A 27,570-nucleotide genomic window follows, 5' to 3' on the forward strand; every position below is an offset into this window, starting at 1 on the left:
GCAAGATTTAGTGCATGTTTCTGAACAGGTGGGTAAGCATTCTTTGCAATGTGGTTTTGATGCTGTACAGGCCTCGTCTAGGGTGGCTGCCACTGGGTCAGTTCTTCGCAGGCACACCTGGCTGAGGGATCAGAATTTGTCTGAACATCTTAAAACAAGGATTTTAGATGCTCCTTTACAATCTGACGTGTTGTTTGGTCCTCCTGTTGAGACAGTTTTAAAGAAAATGGAAGACAAGGCTAAGTCTATGCAGACTGTTAAAGATTTTTTGCAGGTCCAGCCTCCAAAGTTTAGTAGAAATTGGCCTACTAAGGGGTGGACGTATCCTTCTTATGATTCCCAGTCTAGGGGTAGATCTAGATGTGGTAAGGGCAGAGCTCAGGGCTCTTTCAGGCCTAGAACAGGGAGTTCTCCTGCACAGGCTTGGTGAGGGCAGGGGTCAGTCCTTTCAAGCAGACCCAATGACCTACCTTTTCAGCTGCCAGAGCCTGCTGCCTGGCAGCACCTTTGGGAGGAAGGTTGGCTTTTCAAAGAAAATTGGAGTTTAATTACCCAGGACAGATGGGTATTGGATATCATACACCACGGCTACAGGTTTTATTTCCATACCTTGCCTCCTTTCAAAGGCATGCCAGACGCCTCCTCAACAAAGAATAGAGGCTCACAAACAGGTTTCTCTGTTGCTCCAACTAGGGGCCATACAGCCGGTTCCTCTGCCAGAAGTGGGCCTAGAATTTTATTCTCGCCTGTTCCTAGTACCAAAGAAGGGGAACACGTGGAGACCAATTTTGGATTTATCTATCCTCAACACTTATCTGGACATTCCCAAGTTCAAAATGTTGACGTTACAGCAGCTTTTACCTCTGCTGGGCAAAGATCATTGGATGGTAACTTTGGATCTCAAGGAGGCTTACCTTCATGTTCCTATCAGACTAAGTTGCAGAAAGTATCTGCGTTTTCGAGCTGGGACTTCTCACTATCAGTTCTCTGCATTGCCCTTTGGCTTATCTACTGCGCCCAGAGTGTTCACGAAAGTTCTGGCTCCAGTGATAGCTTTCTTCAGACTAAAAGGAATACAGATCTATCCTTATTTGGACGACTGCCTAATTCTGGCTCAAGGAAGGGAAGAGCTTCTTCATCATTTGGAATATGTGATAGCAGTGCTAAGATGCCTAGGGTATTCTGTGAACGAAATGAAGTCCAGTCTAGTACCCTCTCAAGACATGTGCTTTCTGGGTGTGAGACTGAATACAGCATCCCAGATGGCCTTTTAACCCCGGACAAACAAAAGAGTCTATCCCTTTACTTCCATCAACTATCTCATCAGTCCGGCTGACTGCAAGGACAGTCCTTCAAGCCTTAGGGTTCATGGCATCTTGTATTCTGGTGCTTCCCAATGCCAAACTGCATATGAGGAAGCTACAATGGTATCTCAAAATGTATGGACACAGCACTGCCAGGATCTGGACACTGTCATTCAAATAATACCTTGCATTCAAAAGGAATTTTTGTGGTGGGCTCAGGAATGTCACCTAAACAAGGGACTCTCTGTGACCCGGCCAGAGGCGAGTCAGATTTTAACGACAGATGCCTCAGACAAAGCTTGGGAGCTCATCTAAATGGAAAGTGGATACAAAACAAGTGGCCTGTCAGACTACAACATCTACATATCAACATGAAGGAGATGTTAGCAGTCCAGTTTGCATTAATAGCTTTCCAGGAATTACTTCTTCCAGGACAGGTGTTGATTCTAACAGACAACACAACTGTCATGTGGTACATCAACAAGCAAGGGGGAACTCATTCTTATCCTCTATGCAGGCAAGCAATGATTTTGTGGGAGACTGCTCTCAGTTTACAACTCAATCTTCAGGCAAGGTTTCTGCCAGGAGCACAGAACTCCTTAGCAGATGTGTTGAGCAGATTTAATTATGGATCCCCACGAGTGGAAATTGGATCCTCATGTGTTTCAGAAATTGACAGTGTCATGGGGAACTCCAGACATAGATCTGTTCGCTTCTCCACTAAACCATCAGCTGCCAAAGTTTTGCACAAAAAGGTTTCATCCCACAGCTTGGAAAGTAGATGCTCTTTCTTTCAATTGGAGCAATCTTCATGTGTATGCCTTTCCACCTCTGCCTCTCCTCCTAAAGGTACTTCTAAAGGTCAGACAGGACAAGCCAAGGATGATTTTAATAGCTCCAGATTGGCCTCGACAGCACTGGTACCCATTACTGAGAAGTCTGGTACGGAAGCCTCCATGGCCTTTGCCTTGGTTCCACACCTGTTGTCACAGGAGGACAGCCATTTGCTCAATGTCAAACTTCACTCTCTTCACCTGACAGCCTGGCATATTCTGTTTTGAACCATAGAGGGTCTCAACTTCCACAACTAGTTTTGAATGTGATTTTGGAAGCTAGAAGGCCTAGCACAAGGAAAGTGTACGCAGATAAATGGAAGAGATTTTTATTTTGGAGTGCAGCAAAGATTTTGATGTTTCTGAGCCTAATTTGAGTGTGGCTCTTCAATATCTTACTGAGTTACTAGACAAAGGTTTGTCTTTCTCTTCTATTAAAGTTCATGCTGCAGCAATTTCTGCTCACTATGATTGCGACCCACCATTGTTTTCTCATCCTTTGTTCAAGCAATTTCTTAGAGGGGCAAAGAATATAAGACCCCATGAAGAGCTCCTACTCCTGCTTGGGATCTCAATTTTGTGTTGGAGAAACTCACTCTACAACCTTTTGAGCCTGCAGCTACTGCTGAGTTGAAATATTTATCATGGAAGACTGCTTTTCTGTTGGCCATTACCTCTGCAAGAAGGGTTTCTGAATTACAGGCCCTCATGGCGGTTGAGCCTTTCTTGATTTTCCATAAGGATAGGGTATCATTATGTAGTAATCCTTCCTTTATGCCTAAGGTGGTTTCTAGTGTGGCTTTAAACCAAACTATTCATTTGCCTACTTTTTATGCAAATCCCCAAAATAAACGGGAAAAGATTTTGCACACTTTAGATGTTCACAGGCAGTTGCGTTATTATTTGGACATAACTAAAGGGTTCAGGCAGTCTCAGCAGTTGTTTGTTTCTTTTGCTTTGATTTCACAGGGCAAGCCTGTGTCAAAGCAAACTATTTCTAAGTGGATTGGGTTTTGCATTGCTTTCGTTATTCCCATCATGGCAAGGAGATTCCAGCTGGGATTAGGCCTCATTCCACTAGGGCTACTGCCACTTCAACAGCTTTTTGAGGGGTGGCAACCAAGGATATTTTGGAGGCAGCTACTTGGAGTTCTGTGCATACTTTCTCTAGGCATTATCACCTGCCACTTTACTCTAAGTCCAGGGCTGGTTTTGCCACTGCTGTTTTGCAGGGCATTTTGGCAGCTCCTGCTTCCTTGTAGTTAGCCATCCTCCCTTACCTCTGCTTTGGGATTCTACCCAAGTGTAAGGACTGCAGCAATGTGAGATGAAGAACATAGCACAGTTTTGTACCTACCATAAATGTAGATGTTCAAGATCCACATTGCTGCAGTCCAATTACCCTCCCTCCTTCCCTCTGTAGTTTGAGGTGGTTGTGTGGGTTGGGTTGTACATTTTGTGTATATTGTATATGTTGTACATATAGTTAGTGCAAGGGTGGTTGGTTGGTTGTTTGCTATCTTTTGGTTTTGACCTTTATTTTTTGGGTCTTCTGACATCTGGGGCAAGAAAAGACTGAGGATATGATGTCGGTCATGCGCATTTGTACCCTGACGCCCTGATGTCAGTCAAATGCGCCCTGACCGACGTCAGCCTTATACTTTGATATTCGGGCCGACCGAGGACAGCGGACTACCCCAAGTGTAAGGACTGCAGCAATGTGGATCTTCGAACATCTACATTTATGGTAGGTACAAAACTGTACTTTTCTTATATATTCCAACCTATCTGATAGGTTATATCTATCATATCAACCAATCTTATATAGTCTAGCCTTTCAAACTCATTTTTGACCTCTGTTCTTTCTGAGAACAAATGGTTCCTCAGTACCCAGTTTGAAAAAAACAACTAAACCTTCATCAACAAGTAAAAAAATACATTAATGTGATAGATTCATATTCCATATTCCAGTGTATCCCCTTCTTGGATCCAACTTCCACCACATGTCAAACAGAGTAGGTATGCTTGCCATCTTCAAGGTGAATCTGGATAATTGAATGGGCAGCCTCATATTCTCATGTTCTCCCCCAGTCTATCTTGTATTGCATTTCTTGAGGATAGAGGGCACTTTTGAATATGGGTTATTGGCTAGGTTTGTAATGGTCCACTGACTGCCTGATACTAATCTATGAATCCATTCTGCTGTGGAGTGTTGAGGAACAGATTAATTCATTGCATTGGTCAGAATCACAGTTTGCTTAGGATTGTCTCAGAGTGCTCCATCTGCATAGAGTGAAGATTTCATTTTCCTTTAGGGGTATCTGGCTGTCTAAAGTTGGAAGGAACGTGGACATCAAGAGCTTGTGCAATAAATGACCTCCAGCCTGGAAGTAGAGTTGTATGTGATCTTTGTCAGTTGTTGTGTCTTTTGGCTTTTCCCGGTTGGGGGTCGCCACAGCAGAACTCCGGTCTGCTAATAATTGGCAGTTGATTTTTACGTGCTGAGTTGCCGGCCCTAACGCACAACCTTCAACGAAGGTACGCCCATTCACGCATGTCTACACAGAAGATGCTCTGGCTGAGAATTGAACGGGACAACGTCTTGCTGTGAGGCGACAACGCTACCGCAGCACCACCACTGCGGATTATGCGATCTTTGTCAGTACAGAGATTAATTTCTTTGGCCTTGGCGTGTCCCCTTTCAGTATTATTTTTATTTATTTAATAACATAAGTAAAATTCACCATGCATGCATTGAACTTTGAATAGCATAGTCTTGTTTTTCAGCATAATTCAGTTTTCACATTACACAGCAGACTAGGAATTTTTTTTTCTGACTTTTCTTTGAAGTTAAGCCTTGAACTGCTGGCATGGCTCTGTTTTGCTGTTTGAAAATGTCATCTGCTATGTGCAGTGACTTTTACTTTACAGCAGAACCTCAGTATATGTACTTTAATCATATAGACCCAGTGATGATAGATTGTATAACCAGTGGATGGCAGTGTTGGATCCCTTTCAGTGTGAGCGTATTAGCTCTCAGTATGGTAGACTACCTTGGTTCAGTTGGTGTTTTAGAGACTTGATACTGCATTTCCTGTGCATTGATTTTGGCTGCTTTTGGTGTCCCATTTTAATTTATTATTTATTCATATCACCTGTGGTAAAACTAGACAATATAAGAAAATACTTCAGCTTCTTAATAAATAAGATGGACAGATAACTGAAACTAATCAAGATGGTATGTTAAAATTCAGACTATGATTTTTCAGGACATTTAACTGCCACACAGTTAACTCTTGGTCTGATGTATCAGTTTTTTGTAATGGTGAGTAACCAGGTAAACTATCAGCTCTCTTTCTTTTCACGCAGTGTACAAGTTTCAGCTTCATGTTTAACATCTGCATTCAGTATGGTCCTTGTTTGTCCTGCAAGTTTCACTGTTGTTATCATACCAGAAAAAAATATCTCACGTAATAATGCTCTCTTTGTTCATCTCACAAAAAAAATCACTTATTTATCTAAACTGTTGGTTTGCCTGCCTTAAGCAGGTTTGTTTCCAGTCATGCACATGCATTTTTTGATGCATGCATTTTGCATTTATTTTTAAGGCTTGGTGATGGTTAATAAAATAATAAAAAAATAAAATTAAATGATGACCACCTAGCTTGCTTCATTTTTCCTCTAGCATTTATGTGTTGCATTTCTACAGCATGTAATACACTCTTTCATTCATTCTTTAATTACATGAGTTTAGGGGAGCTAGGAGCCTAGCCTGGTACATTGTGGGTGTAAGGCAGTGAAACTAATTCCAAGTGGGACATCACTTTCTAAACTGATAGGATAGAGTCCCCAGCTAAAATCATCTTGGGTGGTTCTCAGGAAAGGAAACTTGGGAGTACCATGGAGCCAAAAGTTGCTCTTTTCCTGGATAATATGTTCAACTTGTAATGAGCTATAAAAGTATGTGCGTTGGGCCATGTAGTAGCAGCAGAGATGTCATCTATAGATGCTTTAGACCAGAAAGTGGATGATGTGGCCAGAGACCAGGTGGAATGTTCTTTAGGACATTTTGGTAAAGACAGACCTTTGTTTTTGTAAATAAAGTCACTGAGGCATCTGGATAGAGTCACTTTTGACACTGATGTGCCAAATTTAGCTTTAGAAAAGGATACAAAGAGTTGTTCTGGTTTCCTGAAATCTTTAGTTCTGTGAATGTAAAATCTGAACTGTCTATGAATGTTTGGTAAATGCAGTGGCGGCTGGTGACTTCAAATCACAGGGGGGCTGCAGGAGACGCTGAATGGGCGGGGTCAAAGGGAAGGGGTGTGGTCAACCATAAAGGGGAGGAGCTATGCACAAAACCACAAAAAAACTAACTTTAATTAAATACGCTGCCCTGGGTGGCAAACCATCATTATGAAAGTCCAATCAAGACAAAAATAAGTGTAGAAGAATAAAAATATTTCAATGCATTGGCTGCATGACAGCTTACTTAATATCTAGATGGAAACAAAAGGTTGTGAGGCATGAAAAAAATAAATTACTTTTAAATACATTACTGGAATGCCAGTCAAAATCAAGTATAAGAAAAACCAGAAGCACTCAACTCAAACTACTTCTCCTTGCACTGCAGTTCTAATTATAATATATTCAGCTTTATTAAAGTACCAAGCAACATGCTGAAAGTAGAAATCTATGTGATGCCCCCACTTGTAAAAATGTTTCTTATCCAAAAAGACCTGCTGCCTGACAACGTTTCATGGGGAAAACATGATAAAAGTAAAAATGAAAAGCAAACAAGAAACAAGCTCAAGATACATTGCTTAAAGGATTACTGTACAGGTTATGGACCACACATGATTGGCATTCTGTTTAGTTTACGGGTAAAGCCTGTAGAGATGACTGGAAGTCTCCAACAAGTGTAATGAGCTTTTTAAAATAATGGAATCCTGTCCTTTAATACCCAAGGCTTATACATTATCTAGTCAAGTATTCTCTGCATGGCAACAACAGAAAGGCTTTCAATGTTGGCAATTCTTTAACAGTATGCTTATTAAAGCTTACTTGCATCTTACGATGTCAGACAAGCTTACCTTATGGTCATTAAAGCATTGCTACTTAAACACAGAGCAACAGGCACTTTGAGTAATAAGCATAAATCAACAGTACAAAAATATGACAGAAACCAGACCATTCTGCAAAATCAAGGACAGATGAAAAGCCACTGTAGTACTTATGCAGTGTGTCCTCCCCATCCAAGGTAGATACAACTACTCCTTGCCTTGCTTGGACACATCCAGAGTCACTACATGGGGAGTGGGTGCAACAAGCATGTCACAATTTGAAATCTCTCTGGCTGACTGTGATGGCCCTGACACATTTGTCATACCTCTCAACTTCAAGAGCAAGAAATCTGGACAAAGCCATACACAGAAGTGGGACAAAGGCACAACAAGAAGGACAATTTTTAAATATTGCTCTAATAAACTTAGAAAGATAATAGAATAGGTCTTGCATTAGTATGAATTTTCTGAAGGGTATAAAATCTGAAACTCAAATGTCTGTCATTTTCTAACTTCAGTCTTTAGTGATTTGTCACTAATTTTCCAAAAAACACAATTTTATGAAAAATGGACCAAAATGTGATGCAAAAATATAAAATAGACACACAATACAGCTTCTACCTGTCAAAGAAGGGACACTTTAATATTAGTACTGCTACCTTGAGCAGCTGACAAAATAAAAGAATCTACATGCATTTCAAGTAATCTATAACTTTGATTATTACAGTTATTTCTTAATTGTAAACCCTCCATGTTTTCTTCCAAAATTGCTATTTTATGGAGGGATTATTAGGGGAAGAGCAACATTTTGAGCCAAAAATTGGGGACAGTTGAGAGGTTGGCTATGCCTAATTCTATAAAGCAATTTATTTGCATGTACCTCTCAACCTGTTAATGCAGTAAATCTGAACAAGGCCAAATATATTGGGGCACATATAAACAGTACTAAAAATTGCTCTTGTATAAATTGAGACAGTTGATAGAACGGCTCTTACTTTAACATGCATTTTATGAAGGTTATGAAGTCTGAAACTTATTATTTAGTGACTTCTGGCAAATCATTTAGGAATTAAAACTACAAATTTTATGAACAACAAACCAAAAATAAGAAGCAAAAATCTATTCATTCTTTGAAAATCTGGACAGTTGGGAGGTATAGTTCAGCTGGGCCTGTCTGAGTTTGCTGCCCTTCCCCTGACAAAATAATGGTTGAACTGGAGCCTCTGCAGCCATTCCAATTAACCATTACTTGGCTATTTCACTCCATTTACCATAAACACTAATGTGCATACTGCTTTACTTCAATGATTGGACTTCATTTGAAAGTTTTATTTTGTATTTTACAGCACAAACATTAAGTAATCTGTTAAACAAAGCAATGCAGTCTCACAATGAAAACTTAGCATTAAAACTTCTCTGCCCTTGAAACTCACATTCATTGAAACCCACATTCAAAGAAAATACATTTTGCCAGTGGCAGATAAAGATTAATTTTGGGCTGTTTTCAATCATAGGCCCCTTGCATATGAAACATACATGTGCTCTTTGATACACCTTCCTCATTGTACTAAAATTATATTCCTTGTACAATACAGTACACTTGTTAGAGGGTGTTTTAAATTTGTTTTGAACATTTTTCCAGTAAGCAATGAAACAAAACATATGCACCCATAATGGCAAAACTGCCCAGTTGAGAACATTTATCATAAAAAAGTCTACTCAGACTTCCACAGTCCACCATTATTAGTAAATATACACAAGTCTACAGTCCACCATTATTAGTAAATATGCACAATTCCACAGTCCACCATTATTAGTAAATATGCACAATTCTACAGTCCACCATTATCAGTAAATATGCACAATTCTACAGTGCACCTTTATCAGTAAATATGCACAATTCTACAGTCCATATTCAGTGAATTCAGTTCTTGCCATAGCTGTCAACCTTAGCACAAAAACCTGGACGAAGCCAATAATGGGGGAATACAGTCCCAAAATAGGGACAAATTTAAAATATTCATCTTATAAACTTAGAAAATTGCTAGAAAAAAGGTTGTGCTACTATGTATTCTGAAGAACATGAAGTTTGAAATTCAAATGCCGGTCAATTCTACTGCGGACAGAACAAAAACAATTTTCAGCAGAGACGCAGGGATTAATACTGCAGACACGTCTTTGTAAAATGGCAGGGCATCAGAGCAAATCCACACAAACACAGGCAGGAGATGCAGACTCCAAACAGAAGCCACCCCAACCAAGAATCAAACCAGAAAACCTATAGCTGTGAGGCAACAATACTACCACCGCACCATCAATTATGCAAGGAATTAAACATTCAGAAACCTGAAGTCTGAAATTCAAATGCCTGTCAATTTTACTGCGGACAGAACAAAACCAATTTTCAGCAGGGATTAAAACTGCAGACACGTCTTTGTAAAATGGCAGGGCACCAGAGCAAATCCACACAAACACATGGAGGAGATGCAGACTCCACACAGAAGCCACCCCAACCAAGAATCAAACCAGAAAACCTATAGCTGTGAGGCAACAATACTACCACTGCACCATCAAATCTGCAAGGAATCAAACATTCAGAAACCTGAAGTCTGAAATTCAAATGCCTGTCAATTTTACTGCGGACAGAACAAAACAATTTTCAGCAGAGATGCAGGGATTAATACTGCAGACACGTCTTTGCAAAATGGCAGGGCACCAGAGCAAATCCACACAAATACAGGGAGGAGATGCAGACAGAAGCCACCCCAACCAAGAATCAAACCAGAAAACCTATAGTTGTGAGGTAACAATACTATCACTGCACCATCAATTATACAAGGAATTAAACATTCAGAAACCTGAAGTCTGAAATTCAAATGCCTGTCAATTTTACTGCGGACAGAACAAAACAATTTTCAGCAGAGACGAGGGATTAAAACTGCAGACACATCTTTGTAAAATGGCAGGGCACCAGAGCAAATCCACACAAACACAGGCAGGAGATGCAGACTCCAAACAGAAGCCACCCCAACCAAGAATCAAACCAGAAAACCTATAGCTGTGAGGCAACAATACTACCACCGCACCATCAATTATGCAAGGAATTAAACATTCAGAAACCTGAAGTCTGAAATTCAAATGCCTGTCAATTTTACTGCGGACAGAACAAAACCAATTTTCAGCAGGGATTAAAACTGCAGACACGTCTTTGTAAAATGGCAGGGCACCAGAGCAAATCCACACAAACACATGGAGGAGATGCAGACTCCACACAGAAGCCACCCCAACCAAGAATCAAACCAGAAAACCTATAGCTGTGAGGCAACAATACTACCACTGCACCATCAAATCTGCAAGGAATTAAACATTCAGAAACCTGAAGTCTGAAATTCAAATGCCTGTCAAATTTACTGGACAGAACAAAAACAATTTTCAGCAGAGACGAGGGATTAAAACTGCAGACACATCTTTGTAAAATGGCAGGGCACCAGAGCAAATCCACACAAACACAGGCAGGAGATGCAGACTCCACACAGAAGCCACCCCAACCAAGAATCAAACCAGAAAACCTATAGCTGTGAGGCAACAATACTACCACTGCACCATCAAATCTGCAAGGAATTAAACATTCAGAAACCTGAAGTCTGAAATTCAAATGCCTGTCAAATTTACTGCGGACAGAACAAAACAATTTTCAGCAGAGACGAGGGATTAAAACTGCAGACACATCTTTGTAAAATGGCAGGGCACCAGAGCAAATCCACACAAACACAGGCAGGAGATGCAGACTCCACACAGAAGCCACCCCAACCAAGAATCAAACCAGAAAACCTATAGCTGTGAGGCAACAATACTACCACTGCACCATCAAATCTGCAAGGAATTAAACATTCAGAAACCTGAAGTCTGAAATTCAAATGCCTGTCAAATTTACTGGACAGAACAAAAAACAATTTTCAGCAGAGACGAGGGATTAAAACTGCAGACACATCTTTGTAAAATGGCAGGGCACCAGAGCAAATCCACACAAACACAGGCAGGAGATGCAGACTCCACACAGAAGCCACCCCAACCAAGAATCAAACCAGAAAACCTATAGCTGTGAGGCAACAATACTACCACTGCACCACCAAATACGCGGGGAATTAAACATTCAGAAACCCTTAAGTCTGAGATTCAACTGCCTATCAATTTTATTTAACATTTTTAATCAGGACAGTCTGACTTGGAACAAATAAACAAATTTTCAGCGGAGGCCCAGGAAGAAATAATGCAGACATGTCTTTGTAACATGGGAGGGCACAAAAGCAAACCCACACAAACACAGGGAGAAGATACAGACCCACAAAGAAGGAACCCCAGCCAAGAATCAAACCCAAGAACCTGCAGCTGTGAGGCAACAATGCTACTACTACACCATCAAATATCAAGCATTACAACATTTACAAACCACAGATATTATGAGGAACAGATCAGATCAAATATGAGGTAAAAATCTGAAATTTTTTACAAATGGTGGTGGGTAGGGAACTCAAGTCTTTAACACCTGCATACAGGGTACAGGGTTCAAGCCTGAGGCATTCCCTACCACACCACCATAAGCACCTGGGGCATTTTCACACACACACACACACACACACACACACACACACACACACACACACACACACACACACACACACACACACACACTCCAGTAAAGCACAAGCACCATACACAAACTCCAGTAAAGCACAAGCACCATACACAAAGAAAAATAAACATTGTAAATTGAAAGGCACCTTACCTGAATCCTGAATGAATACATCCAGAGTTAACGTCCAGACAATCCATACATCCTTCCCGCAATACTGAAGACCCGAGATCCACATGCTCCTTCCCGACGACGAGATCCCTGAGGCACTGTCCCGAGTCCCTGCTGCTCCTCTTGCAGTCCGGACGCGTCCCATATCCTGGCGGTCTGTGCACTGTAAAGTGCACAGACGCCTGTGTCCCCTATGGGGACGGCCGGCTGCCCTGAGCATGCGATAGACCGATAAGCCGGGACTCGGTCTATGCATGCAAGTCCTAATTTTAAAAAATATTTTTTTTATTTTTTCATTTCTTTTTCTTTCTTTTTTTCTTTTTGAGGGGGCTGCAGTCCGGCAGCCCTATGCCACGAGCCGCCCCTGGGTAAATGAAGCATATATTCTCCCTTGTTAGAGAATTTTGGAAAGAAAACTGGTAAGTTGATTCACTGACTGAGGTTAAACTTCTGACACCACCTTAGGCAGAAAGGAAGAGTTAGTCCAAAGTGATACCCTTTCTTTGTGAAATATCAGGTAAGGTGGTTGAGAAGAAAGTGCTTGGCGTTCTGATAACCATCTAGCTGAGGTAATGGCCACTAGAAAAACTGTTTTCCAGGACAAGAATTAACTCAGTTTTTGCTGAAGGTTTGAAGAGAGGCTGAGTAAGGGCCTGAAGAACCAGCATAAGGTTCCATGGAGGCAAAGGATCTTTTATTGGAGGGTGGAGTGGTAAGGCCCCCTTAAGGAAGGCTTTACATAACTTTAGAGAAGGTAATGAAGAACTGACTACACCAGTGTGAAAATCTGATTTGGCAGCCAGTTTGCACCTTAACAGTCGAATAATTAGCTCCTTCGCTGAAGATAGATGCTAGAAAATCGAGAATAGCTGGAACAGGCACAGAAAAAGGGTCTAACTGTCTCTGAAGGGCCCAAATAGAGAATCTTTTCCATTTACTATTATAAAGTTTCCTAGTGGAAGCTTTTTGGCAAGACATAAGAATGTGGTGAACAGGGGTGGAAAACCTAGCCATCACAGGATTTGGAGAAACTATGAGGTCAGTATGAGGGATAGAATGTCCGAATGAGACAGAGGGTCCCTAAAGAGGATACAACACATATGGAGGATGAAGAAAACAAGGCCAAAGGAAGGGGAATCATACTTGGCTTGGCCAGAATGGAGCGGTGAGGATCACTTTGCTCTTCAGCTGATGAGCTTTCTGAAAAAACTTGGGGATAAGAGGAGTGGGAGGAGAGGACTATAGTAGACTGGAGGGCCAATTGTGAACTAGAGCATCTCTCAATGACTCCCCCTCTGTGGCGGATCAGGACAAAGTACCTGCTGCACTTGGTTTTCAGGTGAGAGGAAAAAAGGTCACAGCACGGATGACCCCATTGGCGAAAGATCATATCTGCCACTTAGTGGTTGAGAGACCACTAGTGAGGGATTAAAATGGACCTGCTTAGTTTGTCTGCTAGCACATTGTTTTTCCCCAGAATATGCTTTGCCAGGAGAAAGTGGACAGAAGAAATCACCCATTACCACATTTTCATTGCCTCCCTGCAAAGTGGGTAAGATCTGCTTCCCCCTTGTTTGTTGATGTACTAGACTACTGTCATGTCCATCTGAATTGTAACCATCCCTAGAGGTAGAACATCTTGAAATGCCTGCAACGCGTATTGGACTGCTGTAATTTCTGGAACATTGATGTGAAGGTTGTCCTCTGTCTGAGTGCACATACTCTGGATTGTCCTTCCCAAGTAATGCCCCTGCACCCCAGTTGGGAGGTCCCTGTAATCACTGTGAAATTGGGGGAAGGGAGTATGAAGGGGCAGCCTGGGAAACTTTCTACATGAAACCACCATACTATGTGTTGTCTGCAAACCTCTGTGATGTGAATGAGAGATGACACTGACTGATGCATGATTGACCACTATATTGCGTGGTCCACTGTGAAAATGCACCAAAGGAACTAGAACTATGGAGGCTACAATAGGACACAATACTTGTAGAACTAGTTTGGCTGGAGGTGAACGAAGAGTAAGGGCATGTAGTTCCTGTTTTGCTAAGGTCTCCAGTCTTGATTGAGGAAGACTTGCTACTTGTGATTTTGCATCTAGACGGGCACTAATAAACTCCAGAGTTTGTACTGGGCAAGGTGGGACTTGGAATAATTAATAGTAAGCATAGCTGTGAGGAAAGATGGAGCAAGTGGTCCCTGGATTGAATTGGTAGCAGCTCAGTGGCAGTAGATAGGAGCAAGCCATCTGGATATGGAAACCACAGAATCCTTGCAGTCTTAGGTGAGCTACAACCTCTGCCGTACATTTAATGAACACCCTGGGGCTGAGGTGGGACCAAAGGGAAGGGCTGTGAACTGGTAGTGACTGGCTGCCAGCTGTAGGTGCCGGTGTCTTCTGGATCACCTGTGTATCTTAATATGATAGAATGCATCATGAAGATCTGTAGAGCAGATCCAGTCATCCTTCCTTAAAGAGGCAGGATCAGCTGAACCATGACCTTCCAAAACTTTGAGTGTTTCACAAACTGATTTTAGATTGCTGAGATCCAAAACTGGTCTGAAGTCCTCCGTCTTCTTTGGCATCAGAAAGAATCTTGAATAAGTTCCAGACTCTAGCTGATCTGGCAGGACCGGTTGGATGACTCTTTTTTTGTAGCAGCTTTTTTATTTCTGTAGCTACGGCTTTCCTGTGATTGTGTGGAACGTTGGAAATTTTTCTGTTGTATTTTTTTTTTGGGGGGGGCAAGGGATAATGGTATATGATAGCCTCTGTGGCATCATGATCATTTGCCAGGGAGAAATTACCCAAGTCATAGCTATGCCAGTCCCAAAATCCTCAGAGCACTGACTTCTTTTGGGAAAGGGGGGGGGGGGTCAGAAGACCAACCTACTTTCTTTTTCAGAAGTTTGAGAATCTCTCTGAAAGAAACATCCTAAGGGGGTGATCTGGGGGACCCTTTCCCTACATCAAAGTCAGTGTCTTCATTTAAAGACTCTTGTTGGGAGTCTGTGTTCCTCCTCTTGTACATCCGCTTACAAGGGGGCTCTTCGTTGGGAATTTCTGAAGAGGACTCAGAAGTACCAGCAGTGTCATGAATGAGGACTGTCTCAAGGTTTGATCTGGCTGGCTATCCTGATGGGTCAGGATGAAGAGATCCAGCTTCCACAGAAGGTAGTTGGGTGTAGAGTGAATCTAAGGGGAATAGCAGTTTTTTCCAATGATGAGGAGTAAGCTGTCCGCACTACGTTGCCAAAGCAATGGGGGGCCTCGACCATACCCCCATCAGGACTGAAGAAGCCTGTGAGGGAAGAAACCTAATCACCCTTGGCTACAGTCTCGAGGTAGAGGTTGGAGCAGAGCAGTCCAGTGCCAAAGCTCCAACAGTAAGGGATCGCTCTGAAACCTTTGTAGTTGATCCCAATCCACTTGATCCAGTGCCAGCACTGTGGCCTCAAGATCTTTCTGGATCTGACAACGTTGAACCTCTTTGGGTCAGAGAAAGTGTTGGAGTGGAAAAACAACAAGTTTTAGGTCTGACATAGACATGCTTGGGAATCTCAGGTCCAAAAGCTACGATACCATAGGACAGATCGGAGAAGGAGCTAAAGCCTGTGGTTGAGAGATGGAGAGGCTCACAGGTCTGATGGGGAGCCGGAGCTGGTAAAACACCCAACTAAATCTGGGTTCTAAGAAATTTCACCATCCTGTCCACATCCACTTCTGTTAAGCTCCTGGATGCTTTGAGAGAAGATGATGGAGTTGGTGGAAAGTAATCTCTTCAAAGCATGTCTTGCAAGAAGGGAGAGTGAAGCCTCAAAGAGATTGGTTCAGAAGAAAACGTAGGATATTTCGATTTGGACCTGATCAGATCTGAATGAGGAGACAGATCAGATGATTTTGGTTTTGTTTTCGTTGGAGTTGACCTGTTGGAGATGGTCAGAGATGACATCGGGCGGAGCCTAGCCCAGAGAAGTTGAGGGGGGGATAGTGCTTCCTCAGTTCTTTAGATCTCTCTGCTGTAGCCCCCAAAGACTTTTTAGAGGAAGATGGTGTTACAGAATCTGAAGAGGCAGAAGATGGGACTAGACTGCTCAATATCAGCTTATACTTTCTTTCAGCCAATGCTGTGTTATTAAAGCTAGCACAATTGTCACATGAAACTTCAATATATCCTTGACCTAAACAGTTCACATAATGAATGACTGTCCAACTTTGGGATCTTATGTCTACAAGAAGAGCATCTTCTGAAACCAGTAGGTTTCTCTGACATCTTAACACAAATCATAACTACCACAATAATACCCAACATTTATTTCCAAAAAGAGAAGGCAGTGTGAGATAGAGAAATACCGACAATGGTAATAAAGATATACCTCAAGGTAAAAGAACAGAACAAGGGCTTAAGGGCCAAGCGTTAACACTAAAAGTTAAGAAATTTAGCTCTGTGTGTGTGTGTGTGTGTGTGTGTGTGTGTGTATATATATTTATGTTCATATATTCTGTTCTTGAGGGAATGCTTGGTCTTGCTTATATAGAATGTGCAACATGTAGAACAAGTAGTTAAATGTACCACTCTACTGGATTGTATTTTATGCTCAAACAACCTTACCCCAGGAATTGGTTGTTAGAAATAACAAAGGAAGTGTATGAGAAATGGGGTATTATTTATAAACCCCTAGTAGGTGTGGGTTTAGAAAAAGAAATTAACACATCACTTGTCAATAAAGATGAATACAAAAAGGCATGTATACTTGTACACAATCATTTAACAGTTGAAATTAAAAAGCCCTTCAAAAAAATTGGAATATTTTTAGGGTAAACAGTGAGGTGTTAGAAAAAGTGGGGGAAGGTCCGAGGTTTGTTAATAAGACAGGAGCAAATTTTAAAAGGTTGTTTGAGCATAAAATACAGTCCAGGGTAGATTCTGATTGTGGAACCAAACCGTGTGGTGCTTGCCATCAATGCCCTTATATAAAACAGGAAGGTTAGTATAACACTGAATAATAGATTCCAAAGTGAGATAAAATTTCAGAAGGGAAATTGTGCCACCAGTAGAGAGGTGCATTTAGCTACTTGTTCCACATGTTGCACATTCTATGTAGGCAAGAATGAGCGGTCCCTTCAAGAATAGAATATATGAACATAAAAATGATATAAAAAATAAAAAAACAAAATAATGGTTTGTTTAAGCATTCCTTGAATTGTTTGAATTTTAAAAAGTTTGTGTTTGGTATTTTGGAGCATGTAAAACCTGAACCTCAGGTTGGTGACTGGAGAAGTTTGTTAAAAAAAAGAAACTGAGTAGCAGATAAGATTGGCATCTATGTTACCCCCAGGGATTAATCACATTATATCCATCATTCTTATGCTACTTGAAAAAGCAAACAAAATTTGATTTGTTTTGTTATGGTTTTTGACAGGAATAAATATGTATATATATCTATGTATATATATATATATATATATATATATATATATATATATATATATATATATATATATATATATATATATATATAAAATACAAAACTTTTATGAGAAATGTTTTAATAAGAAGTATTTTGTACTGGTAAAATATATGTTCTTTTAAACAAAATGGGGATAGAGTTTTTAACAGTCTATTGGGAAGTTGCATCTTTGTGACATTCAATGTTTGGATTGGTCAGATGAGTGGTCTATCATGTTTAAAATGGCTATATAAAGTGCTTTGGACTATTAACTTCATTGTTCTGATGAAGTCTCCATTGGCAGAGACGAAAGAGCTTAATTTTTAGTTTCATAATAAAGGAGTGTGAACCTGGAGGTGCCTGGATCGTTTTTTTCTGCATTTTACTGGTGTTTTTTGGTGTTTGCACTTTGGATTTTCTTTTCGTAACCCCATATTGGGTGTTGAGAGTAGTGTCTAATTTCTCCAAATGATTTTTTGGTGGTATGGGACGTTTGATTTTCTCATCTCAATTATTTAAATTTCGCTGTTGTGTTAATTCGATCTGTTAAAGTAGATACATATATCTCCATCCATCCACAGCCCCTTTTTTCCCCACATGGGGTCAGGGTGTCACTCCAACAGTGACAATCATATAGAGCCAAGGTTTACACTGCCAGGTGGATAGCCCTGCCTTGGTATATACGTGTGTGTGTGTATGTGTGTGTGTGTGTGTGTGTGTGTGTATATATATATATATATATATATATATGTATGTATGTATATATATATATATATATATATATATATATTTTTTTTTTTTTAATAAGGGAAGGATGATAGAGACAAACCCTATCAAGAAACTAGACAAAAAGTGAGGACATGGAATATATTTATCACAGAAAATCAACCAACTTGCTTGAGCTAATGATGACCATGTCTTATTGCTGAAGTGGCAAATGAGATTTTGGATAACTCACAAGTAGTTAGGGGATTATGGGTAAGAGTAGGCGCTTGAGCTTCTTCTTCTTCTTCTTTCGGCTTTTTCCCGGTTAGGGGTCGCCACAGCGGATCACCTTGTCCGCACATTGAATGGCAGTAGAGTTTTACGGTGTCGAGTTGCCAGCCCGGCACCCAACCTTCCACAGAAGGCACACTCACACGCACACCTAGGGCCAATTTAGAGTATCCAATCCACCTGCAGCATGTCTTTGGGATGTGGGAGGAAACCGGAGCACCCGGAGGAAACCCACGCGACCACAGTGAGGACATGCAGACTCCGCACAGAAGGCACCCCAGCCGAGGATCGAACCGGAGAACCTCTTGCTGTGAGGCGGCAATGCTAACCACTGCACCACCGTGGCCACCCAAGAGTAGGCGCTTGAGCTATAAAGTATATATTCCCCTGTTTACACTTAAATTATCTCTGTTCTGAGGATTGCAGTCACAATTCTCAGATTTCTGTTGGTACCTGTTATATCTGATGTATTTGTTTTGTCCTGGTTTATTGTGATTTTCTTTTTTGTTTATGTAGGCAGTAAGGGTTTTGTCTTTCTTGTCTATATTTTTTTGTTCCCTTTTCTGGCACTTGGAGAAGCCAAATAGGTTGCGCTGTGTGTGTGTTTTGGGGAGGGAGTGAAAGTATATCAAAATGTTATTTGTTGTTTTTCTGTTTGTAGGTTTAATTTGTGTTCAAGTGTTTGTAGTTTCCTGTTGCATACTGTTAGTTTTCAGAAGTCTCCCATGTTCCTCTACTATATTGCCATATTTATAATATTTTACTACTGCATGACCTTTATTAAAGGATTATGAGTACTGTTTTTATGTGTAAAAATTAACTTGGCATGTTTGTGTGTTGGCTTCATATGTGTTTATATTTCAACTCTTATCTGTAGCTGAAGTTCTTTCTTTTATTTTTTTCATGTCTGTTGTGACTGAGCCAGCTTTACTAAATTATGACAATGTGCTGTTGTTCTAGATCCGATGTCTTTTCTGTCTTCCTCAATTGTTGGTATACTGAATCTGACCAGATCCGAAGCTGGCAACTTTCAGACTCTTGGTTCCAAGGCTCAAGCTCTCCCACTTTACCCATAATTCCCCTCCTTTACTCACAGATTCCCAGCTTTCTTTTGCCACTTGTTCGAATCAGACATGGTCCAAGGGCTCAGCGCTGTTGTTGCTTCCTTAGTCAAGATAAGTGATTTTTCTATCCCTTTCTTCTGACAGATAACTTTATTTCCTTGTTCTTCCTTTTTTCAGTAATTTGTGGTGCATAGTCTTGATAAATATATATGTGTGTGTGTGTGTGTGTGTGTTTGTGTGTGTAAATGCATATATATATATATATATATATATATATATATATATATATATATATATATATATGTAGGTTGGTACAAGGCTATAGGCCCTAGGGCCTATACAAGCCTAGCCGTAACAATTCCCCGGATATTTCTTCCCACAATATTTACTTCCCTGGACCACTGTCTACCAGGGCGACTGACGTGATCCCCGGGGTGAATTTCCTATCTCCCATCCAATCGTCAAGGTTCCTCTTGAAGAGGACCAAGGAGGCGCTCTGCTTGACATGTATGGGCAGTCTGTTCCAGAGTATGAGGAGTCTCTGGGTCAGGAACCTATCCCTCCAGCATGTTTTGTTCATTGAAATGACAAGGTTTAGATCCCTGGAGCATGTGACTCTGAGGGATTGGGATTTCTTTAAGTGGAGCATGTCCAACAGCCCAGGGTTTGACATTGCCTTGTATGTTAAGCAGAGATCGCCTCTGAGTAGATGATATTCCACAGAGTATAGCTGGAATTTTTTTAGACTGTCAGCATAGGGCATCTGCTTTAGGCCGGTGATTCCTTTAATGAGGTATTTCTGCGGCCTTTCCAGCTGTTGCAGATGTCTTGTGAGGTACATACAAAATAGGGCATTGTACTCTATAATGGGTCTAATGAGGGATGAGTACAGTGGGATAATGACCTCCTTTTTTCTGGATGAAAAGCCCTTAGTGATGAGGTGTGCCACATAGAAGGATTTCCTGACTGTTGTGGTGATGTGGTTATCGAAGGTGAGACCACTGTCCACCTGTGTCCCTAAGTCTCTCATCACACTTTCGGTGTTTAGTGTACTGCCACCTATGTGGTAATTCATTGGTACATGGATTTTCCCAAAGGGGATAACTATACATTTCTTGGCATTGAGCTTAAGCCCATGGCTCTGGCACCAAGCATCTGTTTCTGTAAGGCCCTTTAGTAGAATATCCACATCATTTGGGGATTCAGTAACTGCTCCCAGTTTGCAGTCATCTGCAAACTTTGTTAGCCAGAGTCCCTTAGTGTTGGCCTGTAATTCAGAGAAGTAGATGCCAAACAAGAGTGGTCCCAGGACTGAACCCTGAGGTACTCCACTTGTCACTTGTCTGGAGTTGGATTTGGAGTCGGCTACTTTTACAGTCTGGGTTTTGTCAGTAAGCCAGTTGGCAACCCATTGAGTGACATAGGGATTTATGCCCAGCTTAGTATTTTTATTTATGATTCCAGAGTTGGGGATGGTGTCGAAGGCTTTGCCGAGGTCCAGATAGGCTGTGTGGGACTGCCTTACCCTCATCCACAGCCCTGGAGACTGATTCGAAGAAGTCATTCAGGTTCAGGAGACAAGATCGGCCCTTCACGAACCCAAACTGGGTGGGGTCCAGTGTTTGAAGGTTGCCAATGTCTTTGTTTATAAGTTCCATACCCTTGCAGATCAGGCTCGTTGTCCCAGCAGTTCCCGGGATCTAAGGTGGATCCCCCCCATGTGGAGTGGAATAACTGTAGCTGTGCGCCACTCAGTGGGCACAAAGCCTGAGGTGAGGCTATGATTAAACATGACACTTAGGTGAGGTGCCAGTTAATTTTGTAGTTCATGTAGCACACAACCCGAGATGTCATCTGGTCCCATGGATGTGTATTCTTAGCTTTGGAGAGTGCGGTTTCTACCTGTGTGGCCATGATTACCGGAATTTGGCAATCTTTTGGTATTGAGATGGGCATACATATTACATACACATATATATATATATATATATATATATATATATATATATATATATATATTATTAGATACATATTGATATGTGTGTGTATGTATATAAAATGTGTGTATGTCTCTCTCTCTCTCTTTGTATATATATATATATATATATATATATATGTGTGTGTGTGTGTGTGTGTGTGTGTGTGTGTGTGTGTGTGCGTGTGTGTATACATATATATATGGGTCTAGGTTACAACGTCGACAGATGAGAAGACCGACAGCAAAATCACCGACGCGAGAAGATCGACAGATGAAAACACCGACGCGGAGAACACCGAGATGGGGAAAGGATGTGTAAGTATGCGGTAGTGACGGACGTTAGGGTGCGAGTAAGGTAAGTGTGCGATGTTGGCGGTCTGTAGGGGTAGGGGTGGGTTAAGTGAGTTAGGTTAGCGAGTTAGGTAAGGGTGCAGTAGTTAGGTTAGCGGTTATGAGTTAGGTTAGGGGCGAAGTTAGGTAAGGGTGCAGTAGTGAATGTTTTGGGTTAGCGGTTAAGTGAGTTAGGTTAGGCGAGTTAGGTAAGGGTGCAGTAGTGACTTTGTTTGGGTTAGGGCGGGTTAAGTGAGTTAGGGTCAGGAGCCGGTTAGGTTAGTGTGCGATAGTGACGGACCTTAGGGTTAGGGTTTCAGTTAGGGTAGTGGATAATTGTGTATGTAAGGTTTAGTGTTTGTTTGTTAGGATTTACGTGTGCTTGTGTTGTGTGTGTGGTTTTTGGTCAGGGAATTTGTTTTGTTTATTGGTTGTTGTGATGATGTGTTGAGTGTGTGTGGTGTCGTGTTTGTGAGCTGTCGATGATGTGGTGTCGGTGATGTCGTTGTCGATGTTGTGTGCTGTCGGTGTTATAACCTATATATATATATATATATATATATATATATATATACATATATATATATATATATATATATATAAATATATGGGTCTACTTTACATGGTCGGACCCTTCTGAAAGTTGACTTTCATATGGCCGAGACCATATGATCGACATTCGAAAAGTCGACCATGTAAAATAAACCCCACATCCCCCGTAACTTAAATATATCAACTCCAAGATCGCACTACAGTGCAGAAGAGGAAATTTTCCCATTCCGCACTGTACGGAGATAGTGGTTCCCCATGGTCGACTTTTCGAAATTTGATCATATGGTCTTGGTCATATAAAAGTCGACTTTCTGAAGAGTCAACTATGTGAAGGGGACCTTATATATATATATATATATATATATATATATATATATATATATATATATATATATATATATATATATATATATATTAATGTTAATGTTAATGTTAAAAGGCCTTCTCCGATCCATAACAGGGCAATTGGCCTCTTCCCTCTCAGGTTCTTCCTCGATCAAAAAATCTGGAAATAAACCCAAGTGAGACATAGTGAAGTCCATGTCACAAAAACCTGACAAGATTTTGGTTTCCCAACAACACAGACCCTAGTGCAGCAAAGTGGTCATAGTAGATGTCATTCTGGTGGTGACAGCCTCAAAAAGCAGCCATTAGAGGAGAGCTCTTCTGTCCATTCCCCTAACAGTAAGTCCAGGACTTAGGACAGATTTAGAAAATGGGTTTACACTTCAGTGATGTTTGTGTTATATGTGCTGAACTATTTAGCTCTGTTAGCAAAATTTTAGAGAGAGACTTGACCAAGCAACTGTCTAAATACCTCTCAGGATTCTTGACTGGAGAGTCCCATAAGACTGTGGATTTATGGTTGGCTACACTAAAAGAACAAATCCAGTGTGTCCATGCACTTATTTAATGTGGTGAATGTTACTTCTGGAGCAGCATGTAACAGCATTGCTGTATGTCAACATGACTGGATATGTGTCTGCAGTTTTACTCAGAACTTCAATATGTCCTTTTTGAATGCCCCTTATAATGGGTCCACCCTCTTTGGACCCAGACTGATGGACATGCTCACTAGAAGTGAACAAGATGGCAAAAGTCTACTCTCCACCTCTTCAAAGGACCTTCTCCCAGAACCAAAAGGGAGGCAAGAGGCTACGGTCCACAAATGTCAGAGCTTTGCACATGATACTTCTGGAGGCAGACTCTCAGGGAAAGGGGGGAGGCAGACTCTCAGGGAAAGGGGGGGGGCAGTGACATTGGATGTCATTCCCATGACAGAGGTGGTCCGTAGAATTACGGGTTTCAGTTCCCTTTCACTGACAAACCCTTCCAGTACTCCTGAAGGGTTGCCCAGCTGCCACACTCTGGAGACAGTTGGAGATGCTTGTCTCTGCACTTTCATAGCTGGTTAATCATCAATCAAGATTTTTGGGTGCAGAGAGCGATTGCCAGAGGTTACATCATTATCTTTATTTCCCATCACAAAAGTCACAGAGAAAGCATCCCAATGTTCCAGTCCCTCAGAGGAAGGCAGCAGCTCAAGAAATCACAAAGCTGCTAGACAGAGTCATTCAGGCGGTCCCACCAGACCAGCAATGGTCTGGAAGTCTACTTGAGGTTTTTTATGTCTCTGAAGAAAAATGGACCTCAGCCACATCATTTGTAAAATAGATGAATTTCCAGATGTTCATGGTTCAGTCTATTTTGCATCTTCCAATAAAGGACAACTGGATGTGCTCAAAGGACTTGCAGGATTCCTACTATCACATAAAGATATCCAGATAGTCCAGAAGGTTCCTTCACTTTCAGCTCTATGCCAGTCACTTTCAGTTCAGGACACTGCTTTTCAGTCTCTTCACAGCCCCCTGGGTGTTCGCCAAATGCATGTCAGTGGTTTCAGGTGTTCCAGTATCTAGGTGAATAGCTTGTAACTGCTGCAGTGAGGGATCTACTAATATGAGCACATGACTTCTTGCTCCAGTTATGCTATCACCTAGGGATCACAGACAACATGGAAAAGTCCAAACTGACTCCTGTTGAGATGATAGAATTCATAGGATACCACTTGGATACCACCTTGCAAGTAGCCAAACTTCCAGAATCATTACTTTATGTCAAAAAGTCTCCAAGGTTCTGTCTCACCCAAAAACTCCAACTTCGTTACTCATGCCAGATTTTTCATGATGAGGTGTTACACCAGACTTTCTCAGTTCAATGGTCTATGCTGTATCAACCCATGCAGTTACTGGTCAGTCTCAGAAGAATCTGTAGACAGCATATTCAGTTTTTAAGATGCATCTAGTTTCATCTTAATGCATTAAAATAGCTCAGAAAACAAAGATAAAAAGGAAAAAAATATTTTTGAGTTCTAGGGTAGAATTTTCCTTTAAGTGAAGACTTGGTAAATAATGACAGTTATTAAAATATAAAGTATTATATGAAAAATGTATTATTTCATCTTTTAATGTCTGGCAAACTACAAAATGTCTGTAATCAGTTGCATGAAACAGCAGCATTTGAAGACAGAGCTTACAGTTACAGATTCCCATCCCATCTGTTAAACAGCAAATAGTTAAATGAAGAGTCAGGAAGGTGTGACTGTCATTAAAACTTAAAAGTATTAAGGTTGTTTTCATTCAATAATCTCTCTTTTAATAACTATCAATGAGTTTCTGACTCTTCAGTTTATTAAATGCAGGTTAACAGGTGAAGACATAGCTGTGGGGATGGCTACTGCTACAGTACTGTTGTCAGTAAGGAAGCTTTTTTTGCTTTGTTTTTTCATCTACACTTCAGTGACCGTGATGCTCTCCCTTCTCCTCTTCCCCTTGCAGCCCATTTGTTCCTCCAAGAGGCAAGAGCCAAACTGTGGAGAGCAGAGCTGTCACCTGTCTGGAGCCAGGGATTTTCATAAGTTGAAGGCCCAAATTCCTTTGCACATTCCAGTAACCACATCTTAGTTTGGCATGCAATGGTCGTTAGTGTAGCTGTGCCAATTGCTTTGTAATGGAACTCCTCAGTACTGCCCTGCCTCCCATAAAGGCAATGCTTTCATTAGATATTCAGTCTCTGCTGGGGATTCTGCATTGGAAATGATTACTCAGACATGCACCCCACCCCCTCCACTCCTTTGCGGAATGGTGACTTAGCAAAATCATTTCACTCCTGTCTTCTCGCCTTTCTGTCTGCAGCAGCTGTCAGAGCTGAGCCACTAGCAGGTCTGACTGGGTCATAGTCAGGGCTTTATCCGTCTATACCAGTGGAGCTGCCTATGGTAGTAAGTAAAATAAGGCATGACAGTATTAAAGTTTTCTCATAATATCTGCCATGCTTCAGTACTGGTATTTTTACCGTATTACTCATTCCTAAATAAATTCCTAGAGTTGTGCATGAGTGTTTATCATAGTTTCATGTTCTTAGTTCTGGCCTTTTAGCATGCTGATTGAATGGTTGAGCCATTACCTTTCTCTGGCAGATGTAACTTGATGTGGTGAAGGAGTTGCATAGAGATAACTAACATCTGGCAACTAAGAGTTCAATAATATTCAAATTGCAAAAGCATTGCAACTATTTACATTGACGACATACTATTGTCTTTGTAATTGTTACACTTTCCTTTGTGTTTTATGTTACAGGGTTGTGTGTCTTCTGATCTGTTGCTGATATATAAGCTGCATGATGTTGTTCTGAGTACTTTTGTAGACGATTCTGACGTGTTCATCGGTTTCCCTTTCCTTTACAGTGACAGCCCTGCTCGTGATGTCATTCTTCATCAGACTTCTGGCAGAATTCACAACAAGAATGTATCTACTCACCTGATTGGTAGCATTGGACAAGGTATTTATGTTCACAGCTTTTATAGCTATAAAATTATTATTTTTTTTTATATATTAGAAAATTGGTCACCGGAAAAGGAAACGTGATCTGAAGGCACTCATTGTTAAACCTGTTTTTACCAAGACAACTTAAGTGAAGTTGCGTAAGCAACAGCACTGTAGTACAGAATACATCACCTCTAGTTTATAAATACTATAAAAATGAAATATTTGTATGTTCAGCACACTGAAGGTTTGAGGCAGCTCAGCTTTTATGTATAATGTATGTAGTTATGCAGTAGGCACAGATTCTAAATCAGCAATATAAATCCATTGTTCTCCATGCGTGAGAAACTTCTAATTTTTTTAACCTTTTTCATGAGTATAGGTGGTTACTAAATAGGCTGCTACAGAAATTGTTTATTCAGCAAAATATATTTAGATGCATAAATGGTATGCAATTATATATTCCTTTAAATATTTTTTTCCTTGATTGAATTAAAAAAATGTACTATGTCTCTGTTTTAGCAAATGAAAGATCAGTAATATTATATAAGAAGACGTTGCATGTGTCTTTGCAGTTCTGTGACTAACTGAATACCATTCTATATAAACTAGTCTGGCTAAAAGAATAAATGATAGAAAGCTCAACTTGTTAAGCATGGCCATAACGATGCCACACTGGATACAAAGAATAAATATTTTTGCAGAGTACAAGAGACCTGTGTTACAAAGTCGACTTACCAAACTGTCAACATGCACATAATTGAAACCAGAACATCAAATCTACACCACCTTGAGTGGTCAAAACACTGACTACCCTCAAAATCATATTTTTTGCAGGGGGACACTCCCCTGAACCCTTACACCCTCTACACATAGTGTGTGGGTGTGTGTATGGGTTCCCTTCAGAATCCTGAACTCCTGAAATCTTGAAATTCATATGGTCGAGACCATATGATGAAGGTTTCAGAATTTTGACATTCTGAACGGAGATCTGCATACAGTGCGGAACGGGAGATTTCCCTTTTCGTCGCTGTAGTGTGATTTCAAAGTTGGCATATTTAAGTAGTGGGGGTGTGGAGGGTGCAGGGGGACAAGCCCCCCTGCAGAAACGTTTAAATAGTTGTTTTTTTTTAATTTCAGAATTTCTATATTCCAAAACATCGATCATATGGTCTCGATCATATGACATTCGATGTTTTGTGATTTTGAGATTCTGAAGTGAATCCATATACATATATAAACTATGAGATCCTACTACAGCTGAGAAAGGGCAAAACCCCAATCACCACTGTACTGCAATCTCAAGCGAACAATTACTGCCCCTGTTTGATGTTGTGGGTAATTAATGTTTTGGCCATTTGAGATGGCATA

The 27,570-nt window shown here is 40.9% G+C and overlaps 1 protein-coding gene across 1 annotated transcript in view; it reads left to right on the top strand.

The window, feature by feature from the left end:
- Window positions 1–27,570, top strand: part of ITFG2 (integrin alpha FG-GAP repeat containing 2) — a 989,737-nt gene that overhangs the window by 352,034 nt on the left and 610,133 nt on the right. Inside the window, exon 7 of the mRNA XM_044087619.1 lies at window positions 26,121–26,215. Within this exon, the coding sequence (XP_043943554.1) occupies window positions 26,121–26,215 (95 nt within the window). The remainder of the gene's footprint in view (window positions 1–26,120; window positions 26,216–27,570) is intronic.

The sequence above is a fragment of the Protopterus annectens genome, chromosome 11.part0 (genome assembly GCF_019279795.1).
Source record: "Protopterus annectens isolate FY-2018-M chromosome 11.part0, PAN1.0, whole genome shotgun sequence".
In the NCBI taxonomy this organism is placed as follows: Eukaryota; Metazoa; Chordata; order Ceratodontiformes; family Protopteridae; genus Protopterus; species Protopterus annectens.